This window comes from Glycine soja, chromosome 17 (genome assembly GCF_004193775.1).
Source record: "Glycine soja cultivar W05 chromosome 17, ASM419377v2, whole genome shotgun sequence".
Lineage (NCBI taxonomy): Eukaryota > Viridiplantae > Streptophyta > Magnoliopsida > Fabales > Fabaceae > Glycine > Glycine soja.
In genome coordinates, this window is record NC_041018.1 from 41460065 (window position 1) to 41480915 (window position 20851).

Genomic DNA, 20851 nt, shown 5'->3' on the forward strand with positions numbered 1-20851 from the left:
CCTCAGTCCCCTCACTGTACGCCTCCTTCTGCCGCAAGCTTTCTTACCCCTCTCGCTATTTCCGCGCATTCACAGGGCCAATTACGTCATTCAACAAAATTAAAAAAACAAAGCTTAGAGTTATTTATTGTTTTTTGTACATACGTAAAAAAAAAAAAATGGTGACAGAGGAGTATATTAATTAATATTTATTATTTATTGAATTCGAAGAGAACAACACACAGATAGAGAGAGAGAAAGAGGTGTGTGAAAAGGTGATGGTTTTTGGAGCTTCTGCAACGTCTTGCTTTTTAAGAAGCACCTAATTCCGAATATATATATCTTAGCACACCCAACCACCACCACCACTCCACCATTGTCACTGATACTGCCACCTTCACTTTCAAACCTTTCTCCCAAAAAAACCATTAAATCCTAATCCGAATATCTTAGCATTCTCTCATTGCTGCATCAGCTACTCGCATTTTTGCATTTTTTCCGGTAAGTCGATTTTGCCCTCGCCGGTGGTATTTCTTCTCACACCCAATCGCTGAATGCTGTTGTTAACTTCCTCGTTTTTTCTTTTTCTTTCTTTTTTATTATTTATTTATTTATTTATTTGTTTTCCATCCACTGTAATACAACTTCTATTGCTTGATTTGTCTTTCAGTTTGTTTTGTTTTGTTTCGATTACGCGCCATTGTGGCGATTTTTCTTAATCTCTTTTATTCTCAATTTTTTGTCGGTGACTCGAAGTTGTGTTCAGAGCGCTTCCAATTCAATTGCTGCGTTCATATTCCATCTTCCTTGTTTCTAAATTAGATAGAACGAAGTCGCAGAGTGTCCAATTCGGCCATACATTTTGGAAAAATCTATACAATTTTTTCCTCAGATTAATTTATTTCTGTATTACATAGTTTCCATTTTTAAAGAGTTCGTGATTAACTTGGATCTAATTTTGAGCCACGAATTCGTAAACGAGGCTTTACAATTGAGCGTGTGAATCCATTTACACGAGATTGTTTTAGCCTAGCCAGTGGTTTCAGTTTCGATTCAACTATTGAATATTCGGTTATGTTAAATACCGAAAGAGCGTTAGTTCTATCTGGCTCTAGCTTTTTCTCTCTCTACAAATTATCTTTCATTTTCAATTATCTGAAGAGAAAATGCATATTTGTTGGAGTGTACGGTTGTATGATATCATGGGATAAGAATAAGGGAACTGCGATGGTTAGATCTTGGAGATCGCAGTTAGCGTCATTGGCTTATGTTTGCTGCTGTGGCTCACAGTTTTTTTTTTATGTGTGAGAATTGAAAACACTATCGTGTCAATTGGGTTTATAATAACTCATGCATTCTGCGCAACTAACACGTCTAGCATTCTGCGCAACCAACACGTCTAGACGCTCAGTGTTTGAGTGAATGCATTAGCATCACAATCACAAAATAAAGTAACATGAGAGTCAATCAGGGACCCAAAAATGGGTGCCAAAATTATGAGCAATCAACAATTTGGCCTTACCCGGTTGCACTGTTTGCTTTTGGGGTCGTGTCTTGTGTGCTTTTTCTATCGCCACCGACACTACCGACGAGTGCATGGAGTCATTTACTTTTGAGTAGTGTTGAAAACGGAAGCCACTTGTGTGGTGGTATCGTGATGGCCTTTTGTGAATCGGTGGGATGGTTGAGTATTCGTATACGGTTTGGATTACTATTTGTTTGTGTAATAATATAGTAGTATGTGTGGGAATTTAGCAGTGCCCACTGGGTAAAAAAATGGAAAAAAAGAAAAGAAAAAGAGAACTTGCTTTTAATTTTAGTGATAATAACTGTTTTTTTGGATTATAGGGTGTCCGTACTTTTCAATGGACCGACGCTGGCCATGGAAGAAAAAATCGTCGGACAAGGCTGTGCTTGAGAAAGCAGCTGCGGAATTGGACTCTGCTGCGGGTGCTGCTGCAACTCAGGTATGTGTATTCACTGTCGTTTCACTAAAGCTAAGAACTGGTTTCATCTAAAAAGAGATAAGAACTAGTTTCTAACATTTTGTGCTGCAGGAAATTAGTCTATTTTTTTTTTCTCTCACCTTCTTGATTTCCACGTGATAATTTCAAGTTCTAACAAGAGGAAAATGTCCAAATTGGTCCCCCCCGAAACAATAGGGAACAATTTGATCCCTAGGAAAAATAAAATTCCATTTTGTCCTTCAAGATTACAAACATGGGATGTTTTAGTCCTTTTGTGCATTTGAGTTAACTTTTTTAAGGACCAATTTGGGTCATTGATTATTTTGTCAAGGACTAAATTAGTACAGGATAAACTTCTTTAGGGACTGACCGGGTATGCTTACAATGGAGAGAAAATGACTGGAGAACTAATGTGTTGTGTTCCACATTTGAAATCTTGAAGGGCTACATGATTATTATTATTATTATTTTCTAGGGACTAAATTGTCTACTGTAATTTTTTCAAGGCTCAATTAGGACCTTCAACTATTATTTGTCTTTAATTTTTTTGCACACTTTACATAAGATCATTTTTTGTTTTTTGTTTTTGGGTTAACAAGAAGCCGAGCTACATCCAAATCTCGGTAGAGTCATATTCCCATCTGACTGGTTTGGAGGATCAAGTGAAGACATATGAAGAAAAAGTTCAGACACTGGAGGATGAGATCAAGGAATTAAATGAAAAACTGTCAGCAGCTAATTCAGAGATAAATACCAAGGAAAGCTTGGTAAAACAGCATGCTAAGGTCGCAGAAGAGGCTGTCTCAGGTATTACTACTTTAATGGTTCCTATTTAAAGATATTCAAAGCTCAAAGTCTTCCTTAATTTGAAGTGTTTCTTATTGTTCTTGGAATTAAAATTCTATTAAAACTCCACAGGCTGGGAGAAGGCTGAAGCAGAAGCTTTGGCGTTGAAGAACCATCTGGAAACTGTCACTCTTGCAAAACTTACTGCTGAGGATCAGGCATCACAGTTAGATGGTGCTCTTAAAGAGTGTATGCGACAGATAAGAAACCTGAAGGAAGAACATGAACAGAAAATACAGGAAGTTACTCTCACAAAAACTAAGCAATTGGACAAGATTAAGGGTGAGTTTGAGGCTAAGATAGCGAACTTTGAACAGGAACTCCTCAGGTCTGCTGCAGACAATGCGGCTCTGTCAAGGTCCTTGCAAGAGCGCTCTAACATGATAATCAATTTAAGTGAAGAAAAAGCTCATGCTGAGGCTGAAATTGAGCTTCTCAAGGGCAACATTGAATCTTGTGAAAGAGAAATCAATTCACTCAAATATGAGCTTCATGTTATTTCCAAAGAGCTTGAGATTCGCAATGAAGAAAAGAACATGAGTATGAGGTCTGCAGAAGCTGCTAACAAGCAGCACATGGAGGGTGTTAAAAAAATTGCTAAACTAGAGGCAGAATGCCAAAGATTACGTGGTCTAGTGCGGAAAAAGTTACCTGGTCCTGCCGCACTTGCGCAAATGAAGCTAGAAGTTGAAAGTCTTGGCCGAGAATATGGAGAAACTCGATTGAGGAAGTCTCCTGTCAAACCTGCTAGTTCTCACATGTCCACATTGGCTGGGTTCTCCCTTGATAATGCTCAGAAATTCCACAAAGATAATGAATTTCTTACAGAGCGTTTATTGGCAATGGAAGAAGAGACAAAGATGCTGAAAGAAGCTTTGGCAAAACGTAACAGTGAGTTGCAGGCTTCAAGGAGTAGTTTTGCTAAAACTTTGAGCAAACTTCAAATTTTGGAAGCACAGGTTCAGACAAATAATCAGCAGAAGGGATCTCCTCAATCCATCATCCATATAAATCATGAAAGCATTTACAGTCAAAATGCAAGCAATGCACCAAGCTTTGTCTCCTTGTCTGAAGATGGAAATGATGATGTGGGAAGTTGTGCTGAGTCTTGGTCTACAGCATTTCTCTCTGAGTTATCCCAATTCCCTAAAGAAAAGAATACTGAGGAATTGAGCAAATCTGATGCCACTAAGAAGTTGGAACTAATGGATGACTTTCTGGAGGTGGAGAAATTGGCTTGGTTATCAAATGAATCCAGTGGAGTTTCAGTTACTTCAAACAATATAACAAATGAAATTGTGGTCAATGATCTATCAGAGGTCAGTGCTGGGAAAGATGTTCCCTCTAACACCCAAGAGAACAGTGAGCCAAATCCATTGCCAAGTGAGGTTTCTTCTGCTGAGGAATTGTCAGCACCTGATCCCCAATCTGATGTTCCAGCTGGCTTGTCGCTAGCAGAGCTTCAATCAAGAATATCATCAGTTTTTGAGTCCTTGGCTAAGGATGCTGACATGGAGAAGATCCTGAAGGATATTAAACACGCTCTTGAAGAGGCATGTGGCACTTCCATCCAGGACTCTGTATCTGCCATTCCCCATGATGTCAAGCCTTCTGATACTACGTGTGATGAGCTGGGTAATGCTGAAGATGCTGGCTCAAATGCAGAAAAAGAAATTTCGTCCCAGAAACCTACAGAATTTGTGCAGATGACTTCGGATTTAGAAGCCGCAACTTCTCAAATTCATGACTTTGTCTTGTTCCTAGCCAAAGAAGCAATGACAGCTCATGATATATCTTCTGATGGAGATGGAATAAGCCAAAAGATGAAGGAGTTCTCTGTTACTTTTAATAAAGTTACATGCAATGAAGCAAGTTTGCTGCAGTTCGTTCTTGACCTGTCTAATGTTCTAGCCAAAGCAAGTGAATTTAGATTTAATATCCTTGGTTATAAGGGTAGAGAAGCTGAAACTAATAGTCCTGATTGCATAGATAAGATTGCTCTGCCAGAAAATAAGTTAGTTCAAGACAATTCATCAGGAGAGAGATTTCAAAATGGTCGTTCACATATTCTTAATCCCTGTTCTGATCCTGAGATTCCTGATGATGGAAATTTGGCCCCAGGCTATGAATCAAATGCCACGTCACAGAAGTTCTCAATGGAGAACTTTGAAGAATTGAAATTAGAGAAAGAGAAGGCAGTTGTTGATCTGTCAAAGTGTGTTGAAAATCTTGAAATGACAAAGTCTCGATTACTAGAGACAGAGCAACATCTAGCTGAAGTTAAATCACAATTGACTTCTGCTCAAAGATCAAACAGCCTGGCTGAGACGCAACTAAAATGTATGACAGAATCATACAGGTCAATTGAAGCACGCGCAAAGGAGTTTGAAACTGAGCTTAATCATCTGCGAATGAAGACAGAAACTCTGGAGAATGAACTTGAAGATGAAAAGAGGGCTCATGAAGAAGCTTTGGCTAAGTACAAGGAGCTAGAAGAACAACTACAAAGGTTAGAGACACATTCAATATTATAAGTGCTGAAAGTATACATTCAGCATAATCCTGCCCTAGCAAGTTTTTTGTCACATCATTTGTGTTTTGTTTATGTTGGTTTAAGTAAGAAGATATAGGATAATGGTAGCACTGCATATATTTAATTTCCTTGCCAACATTAACTTGGAACTCATGCTTTCAAATATTTTACGTTAATCTCTCTTGCTGGTTCCATTTCAAATTCCTAATTTCCCATGTTTCTCTGTCTGTTAGGAATGAGAGCTCAGCTGCTGATAATGACATTAAGACTAAGCAGGTAAAGCTGTAACTTCATTCAAATAGACAGCCGTATGCTGGATTTAATGTTGCATTGGTAAATACATGAAAATATTATCAAGTTGGAAAACATTAAGATCTAATGATAATATCATCATATGTATTTCAATCCAGGAGCCTTTGTGATGAGTTGACAATCTAAGATTGATGGTTTTTTTTTTTTTCCTTTATCACAGGAGAGAGACTTGGAAGCTGCTGCTGAAAAGTTAGCTGAGTGTCAGGAAACCATATTTCTTCTTGGCAAGCAGTTAAAATCGATGCATCCTCAAACAGAGCCAACGGGGCCTCCTTATTCAAAGGCTGAAGGCTTCGCAGAGCGTGAACCTAATAGCCCAAATTTTCAGGATCAAGCAGAGATGGACAGTGCTAGTTCTGCATTTGTGCAAAGACTGGGTGGAGAGTCCCCCTTACATTTTTCTAACAGTTTATACAGTCCATCAGATAATGAGTCAAACTTTCCAGCCATATCTTCTGTACAGAATCCAAACCACAGGCCTACAAAGTCAACCTCTTCGTCTGCTTCTTCCACTCCTACACCGGAGAAACACAACCGAGGTTTCAGTAGATTCTTTTCATCAAAAGGAAAAAACGGTCATTGAGCATGCATGACCGATGGGAATTCTTGACTTAAGGGACCACACAGCAATGGCATTTGGAAAGCATCAAGGTTCAATCCGCTTCATGATTTAACAGAATTGAGTTTTTAGGAGGTTTGTGTAGTTAAAGGACAGGATGCCATGAATATCGGGTGATTCTTGTATCTAATGGTTGTACATGGTAAACATGTCTTTTCTTCTTTTCCTTTCCATTGTTTTGTTCTCTGTTCTGTAATTTAATTAGCAAACATTGACATAGCCTCTGAACTATTACAGGATATGTTGAATATTGTTGTATTTCACAAATTTATGCAGCATACCTTGATTCTTTAACAACGACAACTTAAAATAACTCTTCTTCCCTTCAATATGTCAAAGGCAGTGCAGAGAAACCTCTCCTCTCGAAAATTTAATACCCCTCCCATCTCATTGGTTAAGGGAGGGCTCTCTCTAATCACTAACCAAGATATTTAAAAAGGCCATGTTTGACATTGAGCCTCGAGGAGTCAAGAAGAATGGACTTACCAAAATGTGGTTAAGTGTGGTATGTCAGGCAGTATTAACTACTATATTCCATTAAGTATGATATTACACGCGAATGCCAGTTCAGATTAGATAGATTTCTAAATGATAAAATAAACTAAAATTTCTTTCGTTCTATAATTAAGATATTACAAGCTAGTACAGTTCATATTTTGATAAATTTGTAAATCTCTTATGTAGGAGAAGAAAATGATAAGACAAATAAAAATTTATTTCATGCTTAAAAAAGTTATTTATCTCATTTTTGTAAAAAGCTCCTTTTGTTTAATTTCTTTATAAGTTAAGGTACATTTAAAAGAAAAGTTTTATTCTGATAACAAAAGAAGAAAAGTTTCATTTGTTTTACTTTCTTTTCCCATTTTTTCTGTAAGTATTTATTGGAAACTTTATCCAGATTAAGAAATTATACCAACTAATATTTGCCACAACTCATAACTAGTTAGCTTGAGTAAATCTTCAAATTGGCAATTTGCAATGATAGGGATTTAGATTTAACTAAATGTGCTATTTGAATTAATCAATATTTTCTAAAAGTTAAAATAAATATACTAAATATTTTCAAAACATATTTTTATATAAATAAAAGCAATTTTTATGAAAAAAAATGAAACAAATGAACGCTAAGCAATAATAAATAGCCTATTTAAATCTTAATTAATAAAATGTTTATTAAACGGGCATTTATTTGTAAATTTGAATGTTAATTCATGAAATTTATTCGAATAAATTAAAATAATTTATAGAAAAAATATAATAAAATTTCATGAATTTAAATAAATTTATTAGATATCCCTCAATTCGTAATAGTAATAATAATGATATGATGATGATCACAACTTAGTAATTTAGAAATCTTGTGATTTTCATCCTCCTATTCTTTTATAATTTTATTTCTTTTATTTTTAAATCAAGACATTTTATCTTTCACTTTTAATAAATTTTTATTTTTTTTAATTTTATCCCCCAATTTTAAAAAATCCATGATTTTACCAATTTTAGAGGTTGATGGTATACTTCTTAATTTTTTTATATAAATTAATCCTATTAGCAAGTAAAAAATTTAAAAAACATTTGGCGCATAACTAATAAATAGACACTTGTTAGTCAATGCTAACAAAATACACATTAATATTTGAAATTGATCATTTAGACTAAAATCAGATTAAAATTATGAATTTTTTAAAAATAAAAAATAAAGTGTCTCAGTTACAAAAAAAATTAAAATCCTGAATTTTGAAAAATAAAAATACAAAAATTACTTTTTACAAAAAAAATATTGATGTAAACAAACTAAGATATTTTGAAATATAAGAGTACAAAAAATTACATTTTACAAAAAAAAAAAATATTGATGTAAACAAAATAAGATATATATCACTATCCTATGTTATCAATACACCTTCCACTGAAGCTGTAATTCCAAGGGGATTAGATTCACATTCAAAAACTAATGATAAAATTAATATTTGATCATTATATTTATCGTAATAAATAATAACTTTTTTCCAAGTAAGATAATTAAACATAATACAGTACATAGTCTGCAATTTTGTTACTCAGAGAAAAAACAGTACGCATTTTGAATCAATAAATTTACTAACAAAATTAAAATTGAAGTCTCTCGAATAATAATATTTTTTTTGAGTAAAAAAAAACGGATTATTTCACTTTCACATAAAAGTAAAATAATATTATTCTTAGGACACATCGACCGTAAAATATCTAGCCGCGCTGAGCCCTTAAACCTAGGCTACTGCAATGGGATGACGATTAAAACCTAACAGATCCGGGGCATTGCAGAAAGACTAAAAGGCTCTCTTAAATATCATCAAAATCTGTAATAAATCTTCAGCAGTTAGCGAAATTCGGAAAGGGCAGTTTCGTCCCTTCGATCCAATTCTGTGCCCTAGCAATCCAACACGCGCGAGTGAGTCAGTGTTATTATAGCGCAAACAAGCAAGGAATCGGGCCCGCGCAGTAGAAACTCGAAAGGAATCAGTGTTTGTGTGTTTCGCATATTCTTCTCCGTTTTAGATTTGAGAGAGAAGAAGAAAGAGAAAATTGGATAAGATAGTTTTCGTTTTCGGCGAAGAATTGAAATCTGAGTGAACGATGGGAGTCCCAGCGTTCTACCGATGGCTGGCGGAGAAGTATCCGATGGTGATTGTGGACGCGATCGAAGAGGAAGCGGTCGTAATCGACGGCGTTCAAATCCCCGTCGATACGAGCAACAAGAACCCTAACAACATCGAATACGATAACCTCTATCTCGACATGAATGGCATCATTCATCCTTGCTTTCACCCCGAGGATAGGGTAACATTTCTCCTCATTGCTCAAATTTACTTCAAATTCCTCTTCGTAACTTGATTTCGTTTATTTATTTATTATGCGTTGTTTTGTTGCAGCCGTCTCCGACGTCGTTTGATGAGGTGTTTGAGTGCATGTTCGACTACATTGACAGACTATTCGTCATGGTGCGGCCGCGGAAGCTGCTCTATATGGCTATTGGTGTGTGTTTATTTCTTCGTTGTGATTATTTGTGATTTGTGATTTGTAATTGCGTTGTTTGTGTTATTGGTGAGGCTTATTTGTTTTTGTTTTTTTGGTTCAATTTGTAGACGGTGTTGCGCCGAGGGCGAAAATGAACCAGCAGCGGTCTAGGCGGTTTAGGGCTGCGAAAGATGCAGCTGATGCGGTATGTGTTGTGCTAAACTTTTTTTTCTCCATTCATTGTGTTGGTGGGTTTGGATGCTTTGAGATGCGTCAGAGACTTCATTCTTTCGTGTTTGTTAGTATCTAGTAGAGAAATGTTATTTGTACAACAAATTTTACATTCAAGAGAGAAAAAATAGTGAGAAGTATGAGATGTCATGATGTATGAATAACACAGCTCTATCTAGCACTTGTGGAATTTGTATGAACTTACACTCTTGGGTTCTAATAAACAATTCAGTTGAATCAATGTCGTGCCATACTAGCTGGTAATTGAAAGCTTTAACTGTGCACTAGTCTGATTACTGATGATATATTGAATACTCTGGTCTTGGTCTTGAGTATTTAACCATTTATCTACTATACTTTTAAAATTTTTATATCAGTTTTGTGGCTTACATCTACTGGTAAAATATTTGTTGAATTGCGAGATAATCTTATTATAAAATATAACTTCTCTTGTAACTGGTAGTGTCTCTTGCTTTCGTCCCTTCCTTTGTGTGATTAATGCTGTTGTTGTTGTTGTCTTATGATACGGGTGTGTATGTGAGCAACTTTCAAGAAAATCATGAAATATTTGAGAAGATACCTAGATAAGATTTTTGCCTATGTTTGCATGCTTTTCTCGTGTGATAGGCTGCTGAAGAAACAAGGTTAAGGGAGGAATTTGAGAAGGAGGGAAGAAAGCTTCCTCCTAAAGGAGAGTCACAGACTTTTGATTCAAATGTCATTACACCTGGAACTGAATTTATGGCTGTTTTGTCAATTGCACTTCAGTACTATGTTCATCTTAGGTTGAACAATGACCCTGGTTGGCAAAATATTAAGGTAGAGAGTTCATTTTATAAAAACTGTGTGGCTGTGGCTAATGTGTACCAGTTGAGAGGAGGATCTTAATTAATTTTATGGTTTATGTTTGTCTGTGAAGGTTATTCTTTCTGATGCAAATGTTCCTGGTGAAGGGGAGCATAAGATTATGTCCTATATCCGCCTGCAGAGAAATCTTAAAGGTTATGATCCAAATACACGACATTGCCTCTATGGTTTGGTATATATCTTCCAACATCTTGTTGCTCTTCAAAATTTAACTTTTGATTTTGTTTATCAAAAAAAGAAAAAAGAAATCTTTTTGACTTTCACTCAGTGTCTTTGTTTCTTTATTTATCATGGATATAATTAACTTCTTATAATTTGGTGTCTGATGACAGGATGCTGATTTGATTATGTTGGCATTGGCTACCCATGAAATTCATTTTTCAATTCTTAGAGAGGTTTGTGCCTAATGAGTTGCTCGCTCTTTGTCTCTGAAATAGAGCTTATTAGTGTAGTAAAATAATTACATGATGTTGACAGTGAAGAATGATTGATACAAATTTATGCAATGTTTTTCGGTTCTTTCCAACAGACTTTTTTGTGATTGAATTGTTTGGTAAATAATGGGTTATGCAGGTTGTATTTACTCCTGGACAAGACAAATGCTTCCTCTGTGGTCAGATGGGTCATATGGCTGCAAACTGTGAAGGAAAGGCAAAAAGGAAGGCAGGAGAGTTTGATGAAAAAGGAGAGGCTATTGTGGCGAAAAAGCCCTTCCAGGTTAGGATTTGTGATTTGAAATTCCTACATGTCATAAAGTTATCTTATATTGTGTATGACAACATATTTTTTGTTACTTTAGTCCTTAATTCTCACTTCCTTTTTTTCTTTTGTAGTTCCTAAATATATGGACTCTGAGAGAATATCTGGAGTATGAGATGAGAATACCTAATCCTCCTTTCGAGATTGATTTTGAATGCATTGTGGATGATTTTATCTTCATGTGTTTTTTTGTCGGCAATGATTTTCTACCACACATGCCTACACTAGAGATTCGTGAGGTCTGGTATTCTAGATCTCTTGTTATCTCACTCCCTCCCTTTTCTATTTTCTATATATTTGGTGTGAATCAAATTATAAGACTGGTCTTCTATTTTCTAAGCATTTGTTGTGGATTTTGTCCTTGACTTAACGTAACTGGTCTTGGACGTATATTGGAGCTGTTTTTTTCCCTTTTCTCATTCTTTGGAGTTTGGTAGCTAATGTAAACAATTTGGGGCAATTTTGAAAATGATGGGTTTGTTCTTTTATCAAAATAACAAGGAACCAACTATCAAGAAAGCTTAAATTGTTAGGTCGAACAAGGCTAAAATGCTTTGCTTTGATTTGTTGAAACATGAATAAAGTATCAAACCCCTCTTCCTTCTCTGAAATTTAACTTAATTTAAATCGTGATTGGTCATGCAGGATTTCGTAGCTTAGGATTAGGAACAACTAATCCCAAAAGTGCAAGCTTTTAGATGGAGGCAAAACAGACATTATAATATATCTGACATGAAAAAACTTTAGAAGTAGCTTATAGACTAGCATGCATTTCTGCATGTGTCTGTCACTGAATCAAAACTTTTAATATATATGGTATTGGACTATGAATCAGTTTTCACTGTTTTCAAAAGTAGTAATGGCTTTGAAATAACATATCTGTTTTTTCACATATTTTTGTTGGAAGATGTATGAAAGTTTAGGTGGTGTTTAATTTGCAGTGACCTAGCATTTCATGAGGTTTGCTTTGTATTCAGTTTTGGACAAGTTTGGAATTTGGGTTGAGTTTAATTTTGACATGTAATAATGAGACAAGCTGTAGGGTGTTATCATATCAAATTATCAGTATGAACTTTACAACGGGTTTACTGGAATAATCATAGGGAATATAATATGTGATTCAAACCTCAGTTGAGTTAATGATTAAGACAAAATATATGGTGATTTTTTTTTTAATTTTTGCATAGCATAATTCATTGTACAATTTTTAAGTGCAGAAAAATGTGTCAGAATTTTCTTTCTCTCTAAATTTCAAGAATTGTGTCAATGTTGAGGCAGAAAGAAGTCCTAAACTTTACCATCCTATTTAATTCTTTATTTTTGATGTTTGGCAGTAATTATGGTGTATCTGTTATGAACTTATGATATCAGCAGTGTATTATCTGACCTGATGTGCGATATTTTATGCTGCTTTAGGTTATGTAACTGATCAATTTGTTGGGAATTTCATTTTTTCTACATAGGGTGCAATTAACTTGCTGATAGCAGTATACAAGAAGGAATTTAGGGAATTCGGTGGTTATTTAACCAATGGAAGCACGGTACGTGATGGTAACGGGTGATTTGTGTGATATGCTGTGCCACTTTTCATCTAAATAATGTTCATGTACAATTTTTCTTTTTCTTTCGTGCTTTTTTCCAGATAAATTTGAGCAAGGTGGAGCACTTCATTCAGGCTGTTGGATCTTATGAAGATAAAATATTCCAGAAAAGAGCTCGATTGCATCAGGTCTGATTTTAGCCTGCAGTTAGCTTTGGTTGATGGCCAAGTAGTACTGTAAATATTATTCTGGTTCTTATCTTGAGAGAATTATGAAAAGAACCCGGAGGCTTTGTTATGCAAGCATCTGAAATTGTCAAGTTTGTCTGGCTGCATGATAGTGATGTTTAAATTATTCAGATTTTTTCACGCACATTGAATTGCAAGACTCTATGGTTTTCTGGTATTTAATTGTTTTTCAATATATCCTTTTGTCATCATGTCTAGTTGCATCTCTTTTCCCTTTTAAGGACTAGATAGAGAGAGATCATCCATTTGTGCCTATGGGCAGAGTGTGTATGTCACACTATTGAAGAAGTGTGACTGTTCAATTTTTGTCACAGTTTAGTGCCATGTGGTATATACAAAAGGAACATTTTTGAAGGAGTGAGAGATAATAAAAATTTCTACTCATATAGTTTTTCATCATGGTTAGAGATGCTTGGCTGTTTATGAAGGTGATTCTTCTTTTGTATTTATTGTTCTGCCTTCAGCGACAAACAGAAAGAATAAAGCGTGAAAAGGCACAGGCAAGGAGGGGAGATGATGCTGAGCCTCAATTTAAACCAGAGTCTTTAGTTGCAGTTTCACGATTCCATGGTTCTCGTCTTGCTTCAGCTCCAAATCCTTCACCATTTCAACCATCTGGGCATTATAATTCTCAAGTGTCTGCATCAGTTAGAAAAGACAATAAAGAAGCCTTTGAGAGGCCTTATAAAGTTGCTAGGGTTTCTTCAGGAGCAACTGTTGCTGCTGCTATTGTTGAAGCTGAGAATAATCTTGAAATAGATGTATGTTTTCCTGCTTCAGGAGAGGCATTCTTTAGAACTATTATATGGGCTAACCTATTACTGGGTATGAGCCTGGCAAGAAATTTGTCATGTTCTCAAATCATTATTATTCTAACTTCTAAGGTTTTTACATTGAACTTGTTATTTCCTTTGTGTCTTGTCTGAGTTTATTTTTCTTTTACCTTTTAGGCTCAAGATAATAAAGATGAATTGAAAACAAAATTAAAGGAGATACTTCGTGAGAAATCTGATGTATTCAACTCAAAGAATGCTGAAGAGGATAAGGTAAAACATAGAGTTCTTACAGTTCTTTTGTTTGTATTTTAGTTTTCCTATGCATTTTTGCTTGCGGCTTTATTTGTATTTAGTAAGTAATAAATGTGTAAATATCCTGCCTTTGGATAATAGGTTAAATCTTAGTGAATTAATTATATTGTATTACTAATTTTCCCATATTCACGTAGAGGTATTGGGCATCATGATGGTAGTTAGAATTTGATGAATTTGTATCCTGATTAAATTATATTTGCTTTTTTTTAAAACATTTGCTATGGAGCTGAATTTAAACTAGTTTTTTCCCCATTATTTTGAAGTTTACATGTCACTTTATTAGCTGTTTAGTAAGTTATTTCACTTTAAAATACCAATACATTAATATTTTTAATGGTTTTGTTTGTTAAAATATTTGTTATGGCATATTTAATTATTGATCATGAATTGATTCATGATACGGTTCAATTCATGTTTCGGTAAATAAATCTTTTGATTCATGATATGAATTCCGATTTGATAACCTTTGTGAGTTTTGGAGATAAGTCTCTTTTGTTGGTAATTGTTATTAATTGTCCCATACAAGAAACTATATAAGAAAATTATCTTGAGGAAATTTTGGGAGTTTGTTGCAATCTCAGAATGTTAACTATGCTGATGTTGACAAGTTAACTTTCCCATAAAAGAAAAAAATGAAAGGAAATATTAAATGATTAAATTGATGAAACAAACTGAAATGGATTAATTTTGGGCTTAATAATACAATTTTGGTGCCTAAAGTTCAATTGGGTTCCTTAATTATTAAAAAGTTCAATCAGGTCTTCAATTGTTTAAAGCCACTTCAATTGGGTCTTCAATTATTAAAAAGTTCAATCAGGTCCTCCAATTGTTTAAAAACACTAACAAATGGAGTTGACGGAAAAGGGTTTGATTGTAGTGTTTTTAAATAATTGGAGGATGTAATTAAACTTTTAATAGTTGAGGGACCCAATTGAATTTTCAATTATAATTAATGGCAGCTTTTGGTAAATATTTGTGTTTGGGTGTTCTAATGCAGATGCTCACCTCATCTTAATTCGTTATGCTACAAGGACTGGGATGACCACATTTTGGAACTCAATTTTGTCCAAACAAACCTAAGTTCTTTTTGGATATAGGTTATAGATAGTATATTGAGAAGTATGACATGCTTCCATATGTAAACTTGCAAGTGTGACTTTTATACTGCTTTTTTATTTGTCGAAACTGATTTCTCCTTTTCTTTTTAAGTTATTCAGTTCATTCAGCTTATATTTCTGGTTTCAACAGATTAAATTGGGAGAACCTGGCTGGAAAGAGAGGTATTATGATGAAAAATTTTCTGCCAAAACTCCTGAGGAACTTGAAGCGATACGTAAAGATGTTGTAAGTTAACAAATTGAAGTGTTGCTAATTTTGATTCATATGGAGATCTGGGTGTTCTTATTGCAGTTTATTGTTTAGGTCTTGAAATACACTGAAGGGCTATGTTGGGTGATGCACTATTATTATGAAGGTGTTTGTTCTTGGAATTGGTGAGTTCCTTTTCTAGCTTTTTTCTGGAGACTGTATGAGTCTGAAATTATGTTGGCTTTTGTTTACCTTTAATGTATGGCACTTGTATTTTTCTCTTTTCTCACCTTGATGATTAAATTTGTGATGATGTAATTTTAGGTGTTGAGTACTTAATTTTAACACTAGTTTGGTTGAAACTTGTCTGATGCTTGCTCATGACCTTGTTCCTGGCCTGTTATTTTATTCTTCTGCTGCAGTTTCTTTACCAAACTCCTTATTTTATATTTTCGGTGAATTTGGGTATCCGTGTCTTAGGTCCCCTCAGACCAATTCTTGATATTATAATAGAAACTGGTTCAGATGAAGTACAGAAATTAATCTTTATTGGAAATTCTTCCTCTGACCCAGTGCCAGGGTGGTGGCATAGTAGAGGAAATAATAAAAAAAAACAGTAAACCTTACTGATATTTGAGAGACCAGTGCTCTCCTCAACAATGCCCTCCTACAGTTTTGATGCCTTCCCTCCTTCCCATTTTTTTTAATTTTTAATATTCTTTTTTACCATATTTTGTAACTAACTACTGTTGGTCTGTTAACATGACTATGATCTATTTTAAGGGAATGATCCCTTGTTTCGCCTCTATGCCTCCTCAGTCCTCACATAAACCTTCTTAATAGGGGGTCGGAGTCTATCAGATTAACTTTGATAGTTTTAGTAGAAATGAAGAGGCTAAAATTTTATGGCAATGTGTGATCTATGAATAAGGTTAGAATTTGTGAAAGTACTTTGAAGTAAGTACATGTTTGGTTGGGGTTGATATGTGGAAATAAGCACTTTGTTTATTTAATCTCTGTTATCTAACTGGTTCTAAGTATGGCTTCCTTTGATTTGTTGTAATTGTTGATTTACAATTTAGCATCTTAGCTTTTTCTAAAATGTCAAACACACCCCTTTTTTAGAGATATTGATGTCTGATTTTAATTGGAAAACTGTAACTCCCACCCTATGATTGCGAACTACTTCAATTGGACTAAATCCTTTGTTTGAATATGTTGGAACAAATGCTGTTTTGGGCCTTTAATACTTTCATCTCATCACCTGTATTGACAATATTAACCACAGCACAAGCTAATTGCACTAATGTTTGCTGTGTGACACTGGTAATGCTACATACATCTATCCTTCCTAGACCTACCAGGGGTGGGGGGACCTTGTGCACTGTGTTTGTTTTTTAGATAAGGAAATCACGACAAGGACAAGAACAATAATATACTTCTATTGCCTGTGAATTTCATATGTTTTCTTGATCCAGATGGCATCTACAGGAATTGCATGTCTTATTTTATAAAATTTATTTTGTTATAAAACAGGTTTTATCCTTATCACTATGCTCCCTTTGCGTCTGATCTCAAGGGCCTTGGTGAACTTGATATTAGCTTTAAGCTGGGTACCCCATTCAAACCATATGACCAGCTTCTAGGGGTTTTTCCTGCTGCAAGGTTTGCATGCTACGCAACTTATTATTTTTATAAAGAATTGTAGCTTTCTAAACTTCAGTTAGTGTGACATTGGGACTATCATATGTCTGCAGCTCTCATGCACTTCCTGAGCCATATAGGAGACTTATGACTGATCCAAGCTCACCAATCATTGATTTTTATCCAGTTGGTATGTATTTATTAAAGTGGGTTATTAATTTTAGTTTTAGAAGTTCCTCTGTATTATGATTTGCTCCCTATTTAATATTAATGTTGTGCCTCAGACTTTGAAGTGGACATGAATGGCAAACGCTTTGCTTGGCAGGTTCAATCCTAATTTACCTTTGCCTTTTCTTTAGTATTTTCTAAACATGGCTGCATCATAGCTCATAATATATCATCCTTCCTCTTTGCAGGGTATTGCTAAGTTGCCATTTATTGATGAAGTGCGTCTTCTTGCAGAAGTTCAAAAGATTGAAAACTTGTTAACAGTATGTCTCTGTCCTCCTTTGAGTTCGGATGCACATTTGGTTCAATTCACTCCCCACACCCCCCCCCCCAAAAAAAAAGATTATTTACTTATTTTTGCTTATATTTTGGTCATATTTCTATTAAAAAAATAAAAGCCAGAGGAAAAGCGACGGAATGCTATAATGTTCGACTTGCTCTTTGTGAATTCTTGTCATCCTCTCTCTGCGTGCATAAGTACACTTGACAACAAGTGTAAAAACATGCCCAACAGTGAACGGGCTGTGGTCAAGGAAAAAATCAATCCCAAAGAAAGGTCAGTGCATAATGTTTTGCAATTTTGTAAGAAAACATTTGATGATAAGGTTTTAATCGAATTTTGTTCTGGTCATAGTTGTGGATTTGTTCTGATGGAGCATTATTTATGCTTGTGAGTCACAATTTGTCTCAAGATTATGCGGCAAGCCATAATATGATCTTTGATCTTGTATGGAGAATACATATTGAATTTAAAATTTTCTTAAGAAAAAAATTGTGAGGCCTCTGTGTTTTTCATCTTTTGATTGATAATGAAACAGTATTTTGAGAAATTAGTCAATTAATACAGAATTGCTAGGTATCTATTACTTTTAAATTTAAGCTTGGATATAGTGCATGTGAGTGCTAGGAACACACTCTCTAACACTCTTTTAAACACCCTTTCTGTAATTGGTTGAAATTTATTGAAAACTATAAAATTGGGAGAGAAAATATTAAATATGATGTAGGACCCACAAAATTTTCAGTTTTAATAAATTTCCAACTAATAAGAGTGTTACAAAGCATGTTCCTAATATTTCTCTACATGTATTACTGTCACTTTAAAAGACATACTAAAACAATAGTGTGCAGCATGGCTGATCAAAATGTGGTTTTAGGTAGTGAAGCATTTATCGCCAGTAAGCTAAATGCTGCTGAAATTCTCAAAATGTATTGGTTTAGTCACTTGGTTTATAATTTTGAAGTAGGCATAGCTGTTGTTTTAAACGATACATGCCATTTGTGTATGCCAATTGCTACATTATTACATGAACATATACATATTACTATATTATGATATGATAACATGAAGGGGCCTTGTTGTAAGTTTTTAAGGAGGGTAGTGTTTTTTAGAGTAGCAAAAGACGCACAATAGCTGCTGCTGCTGCAATAGAACTTCATTATAGTTTTCAAGTGCATGAAATTGTCAAGTTTGTTTACTTTATATATTCAAATTCAAAATGACATTTTTAAGATCTTGCTGGACTATTTTCTGATGTTATTTAGGGATACATGCAGTGGTGGAATGAATGGTTACATATCCTTATGTGGTGGAGAACCTTGCCCTCCTATCTTTAGGTCTCCTGTTGCAAGCATGGAAGATATCATGGACAATCATGTTATGTAAGTCTGTCGAAGCTGTGGGTATAATTTAATAAGAACATGATTTATGGTCATGAATCTGAAAGTTGCTGTGATTTATCTTATTTCTTTTTTCATACCTTGTTGCTCAGATGTGCAATATACAGACTCCCAGATGCACATACACACATTACCCGACCACCTCAAGGAGTTAAATTTCCAAAAAAGGTACTAAATTTAGTAGCTGCTCCTTATTCGTACCCTCCAACTTCCAAGTCCCTTTCCCAGTCTTGGGTTCAATTTCAAATGTTTGTCACATTAAGACACTGGTCTTTTTAAAGTAGTATGCTTCCTTGTGTTTCGTCTACTTATACTGTAATGTTGGTGGGAAAATAAAATTATGTGCTGTGTGTACAGATTGTTGGAATTGAGGATTTAAAACCTGAACCTGTTTTGTGGCATGAAGATTCAGGCAGGAGACACCATGCTGAAAATGGGAGGTAAGGCTTTCTTTTAGTGTTATATTGAGTTAAATTTATGATTTACTGTTGTATTGCATGCAGCAGCTGGTCATCTAGTAGGGCTAAAACTGACTGGTTCTCCCTTTTTCTGTATCAGGAAAAACCCTCCAGGATCTATTTCTGGTCGGGAGCTTGGGGATGCAGCACACAGACTCATCGTCAATTCCTTACAGGCAAAGGTTGATACTAATGGATACCGCCATCCGCATAATGGTCCTCCTATATCTTATCCTGCACCCATGGGTCATCATCGACAACCATTGCCTTCACATGGTTATGAATCATGCCCGGGATACGTTGCAATGCCGCCACCTATTTCAGCTCCCTCACTCCAAGGCAGACCACAGTTTGCACCTTACAATGCTGTCCCTACTGCTCCGCAGTATGGTTATAATCAACCATACCCTGCGCCACCGGTGGGGTACAATCATCCTCGCCAGCAATCAAATCCTGTCGAAAGAAATGACTATCAACACCCTAGATCACATAATTATGAAAGAAATCACCATCAAGGTAGTGGGGGTAGTTCAAGGCATGGATATCAATCATCAGGAAATAATCACAATGCTAGGTTTAATAATTCACATGGTAGTCACCACAGCCAAAGCTTCCAACCTAGAGCTCATCAGAATTGGACTCCACGAAACAACCCGAGTGGGCACAGGGATCATGGTCAGTATTCGTCCAATCAATATTCTTTGTTAGATAGAAGAGGAAACAGGAATCAAATGCCACCACCTGGTTACAGTCGCAAATAAATGCACTTCGTTCAGGGAATATTCTTCCCTACGAAATAAAAATTGTTGTACCATATCTTTTTCTTGCATTTCTCCTATTAAGTCTAGTCGAGACAATACTTAACCAATTTTCCATTGAAGAGTGTCAAATTATAACCCCCAGAACTCAGGTTTGATAACATTTTTATACTTTGATAGGTTATTAAAATTGATTGTGTATTTTGTCCCGAGGCTTGATTGTATATCTCTAAAACTTAACTTTTATTCAGTCTATGACGCTTGGTTCCTGTTTTCTATTGATGTGTTGAGCATGAGAAATGATGGGTAATTATGTATTTTCTATTGCACATCTGTTAAAAATGTATTTTTCAATTTTATAACTAAAAATATCAGTAGTAATTACGTTAACCAGTTATAAATCTAGCAGTAATAAAATAGTTATGAATCTTGCATATGTAGAAGAGATTGTGCAAATATAGCATCTTTTGGTACAAATGTTTTTCGGTCTAAACCGCTTTATAGTTTATACGTGAAAGATGCAAAAACTACATCAGTAGCTTCATTTTAGACGTGAAAAACCGCATCTCTGTTCTAGGAAGGAACATGTTTTTTACTTTTTAGAAATGTGTTACAAGTGGCTAAGTTAAAATTTTATTGTCTTGTGAAATTAGTGGGTCAAATTTTCCTTACTAGTTTGATTGGGCTTGGTTCTTTGGGTGTGTAACAATGAATGGGGACTTGAATTCTGCACCTCCCATTATTTAGTCAAAAGATCATTATATCCTTAATGAAATTTTCACCTC

The 20851-nt window shown here is 35.1% G+C and overlaps 2 protein-coding genes across 4 annotated transcripts; both read left to right on the forward strand.

Annotated features, from left to right (window-relative positions):
- Positions 1-213: 213 nt before the first annotated feature.
- On the forward strand, positions 214-6553 carry LOC114391848 (filament-like plant protein 4). The gene is made up of 6 exons (XM_028352842.1): positions 214-480; positions 1828-1946; positions 2546-2753; positions 2865-5301; positions 5559-5601; positions 5798-6553. The coding sequence occupies exons 2-6, from the start codon at positions 1845-1847 to the stop codon at positions 6218-6220; spliced, it is 3213 nt and encodes a 1070-aa protein (XP_028208643.1). The 5' UTR covers positions 214-480; positions 1828-1844; the 3' UTR covers positions 6221-6553.
- A 1984-nt stretch (positions 6554-8537) lies between these two features.
- LOC114392403 (5'-3' exoribonuclease 3-like) lies at positions 8538-20344 on the forward strand. 3 transcript variants are annotated; one of them, XM_028353528.1, is made up of 23 exons: positions 8541-9076; positions 9169-9271; positions 9382-9458; positions 10112-10303; positions 10404-10523; positions 10684-10746; positions 10925-11068; positions 11185-11349; positions 12574-12651; positions 12753-12839; positions 13364-13660; positions 13850-13945; positions 15239-15334; positions 15413-15483; positions 16835-16963; positions 17056-17132; positions 17227-17267; positions 17359-17433; positions 17569-17726; positions 18716-18832; positions 18943-19018; positions 19208-19290; positions 19409-20344. In XM_028353528.1, the coding sequence occupies exons 1-23, from the start codon at positions 8873-8875 to the stop codon at positions 20067-20069; spliced, it is 3210 nt and encodes a 1069-aa protein (XP_028209329.1). In that variant the 5' UTR covers positions 8541-8872; the 3' UTR covers positions 20070-20344. The 3 variants fall into 3 exon arrangements, with proteins under 3 accessions (XP_028209331.1, XP_028209329.1, XP_028209330.1); XM_028353529.1 differs by having other exon boundaries at positions 18728-18832; XM_028353530.1 differs by lacking the exon at positions 19409-20344 and having other exon boundaries at positions 8538-9076; positions 18943-19017; positions 19206-19291.
- The last annotated feature ends 507 nt before the right edge of the window (positions 20345-20851 follow it).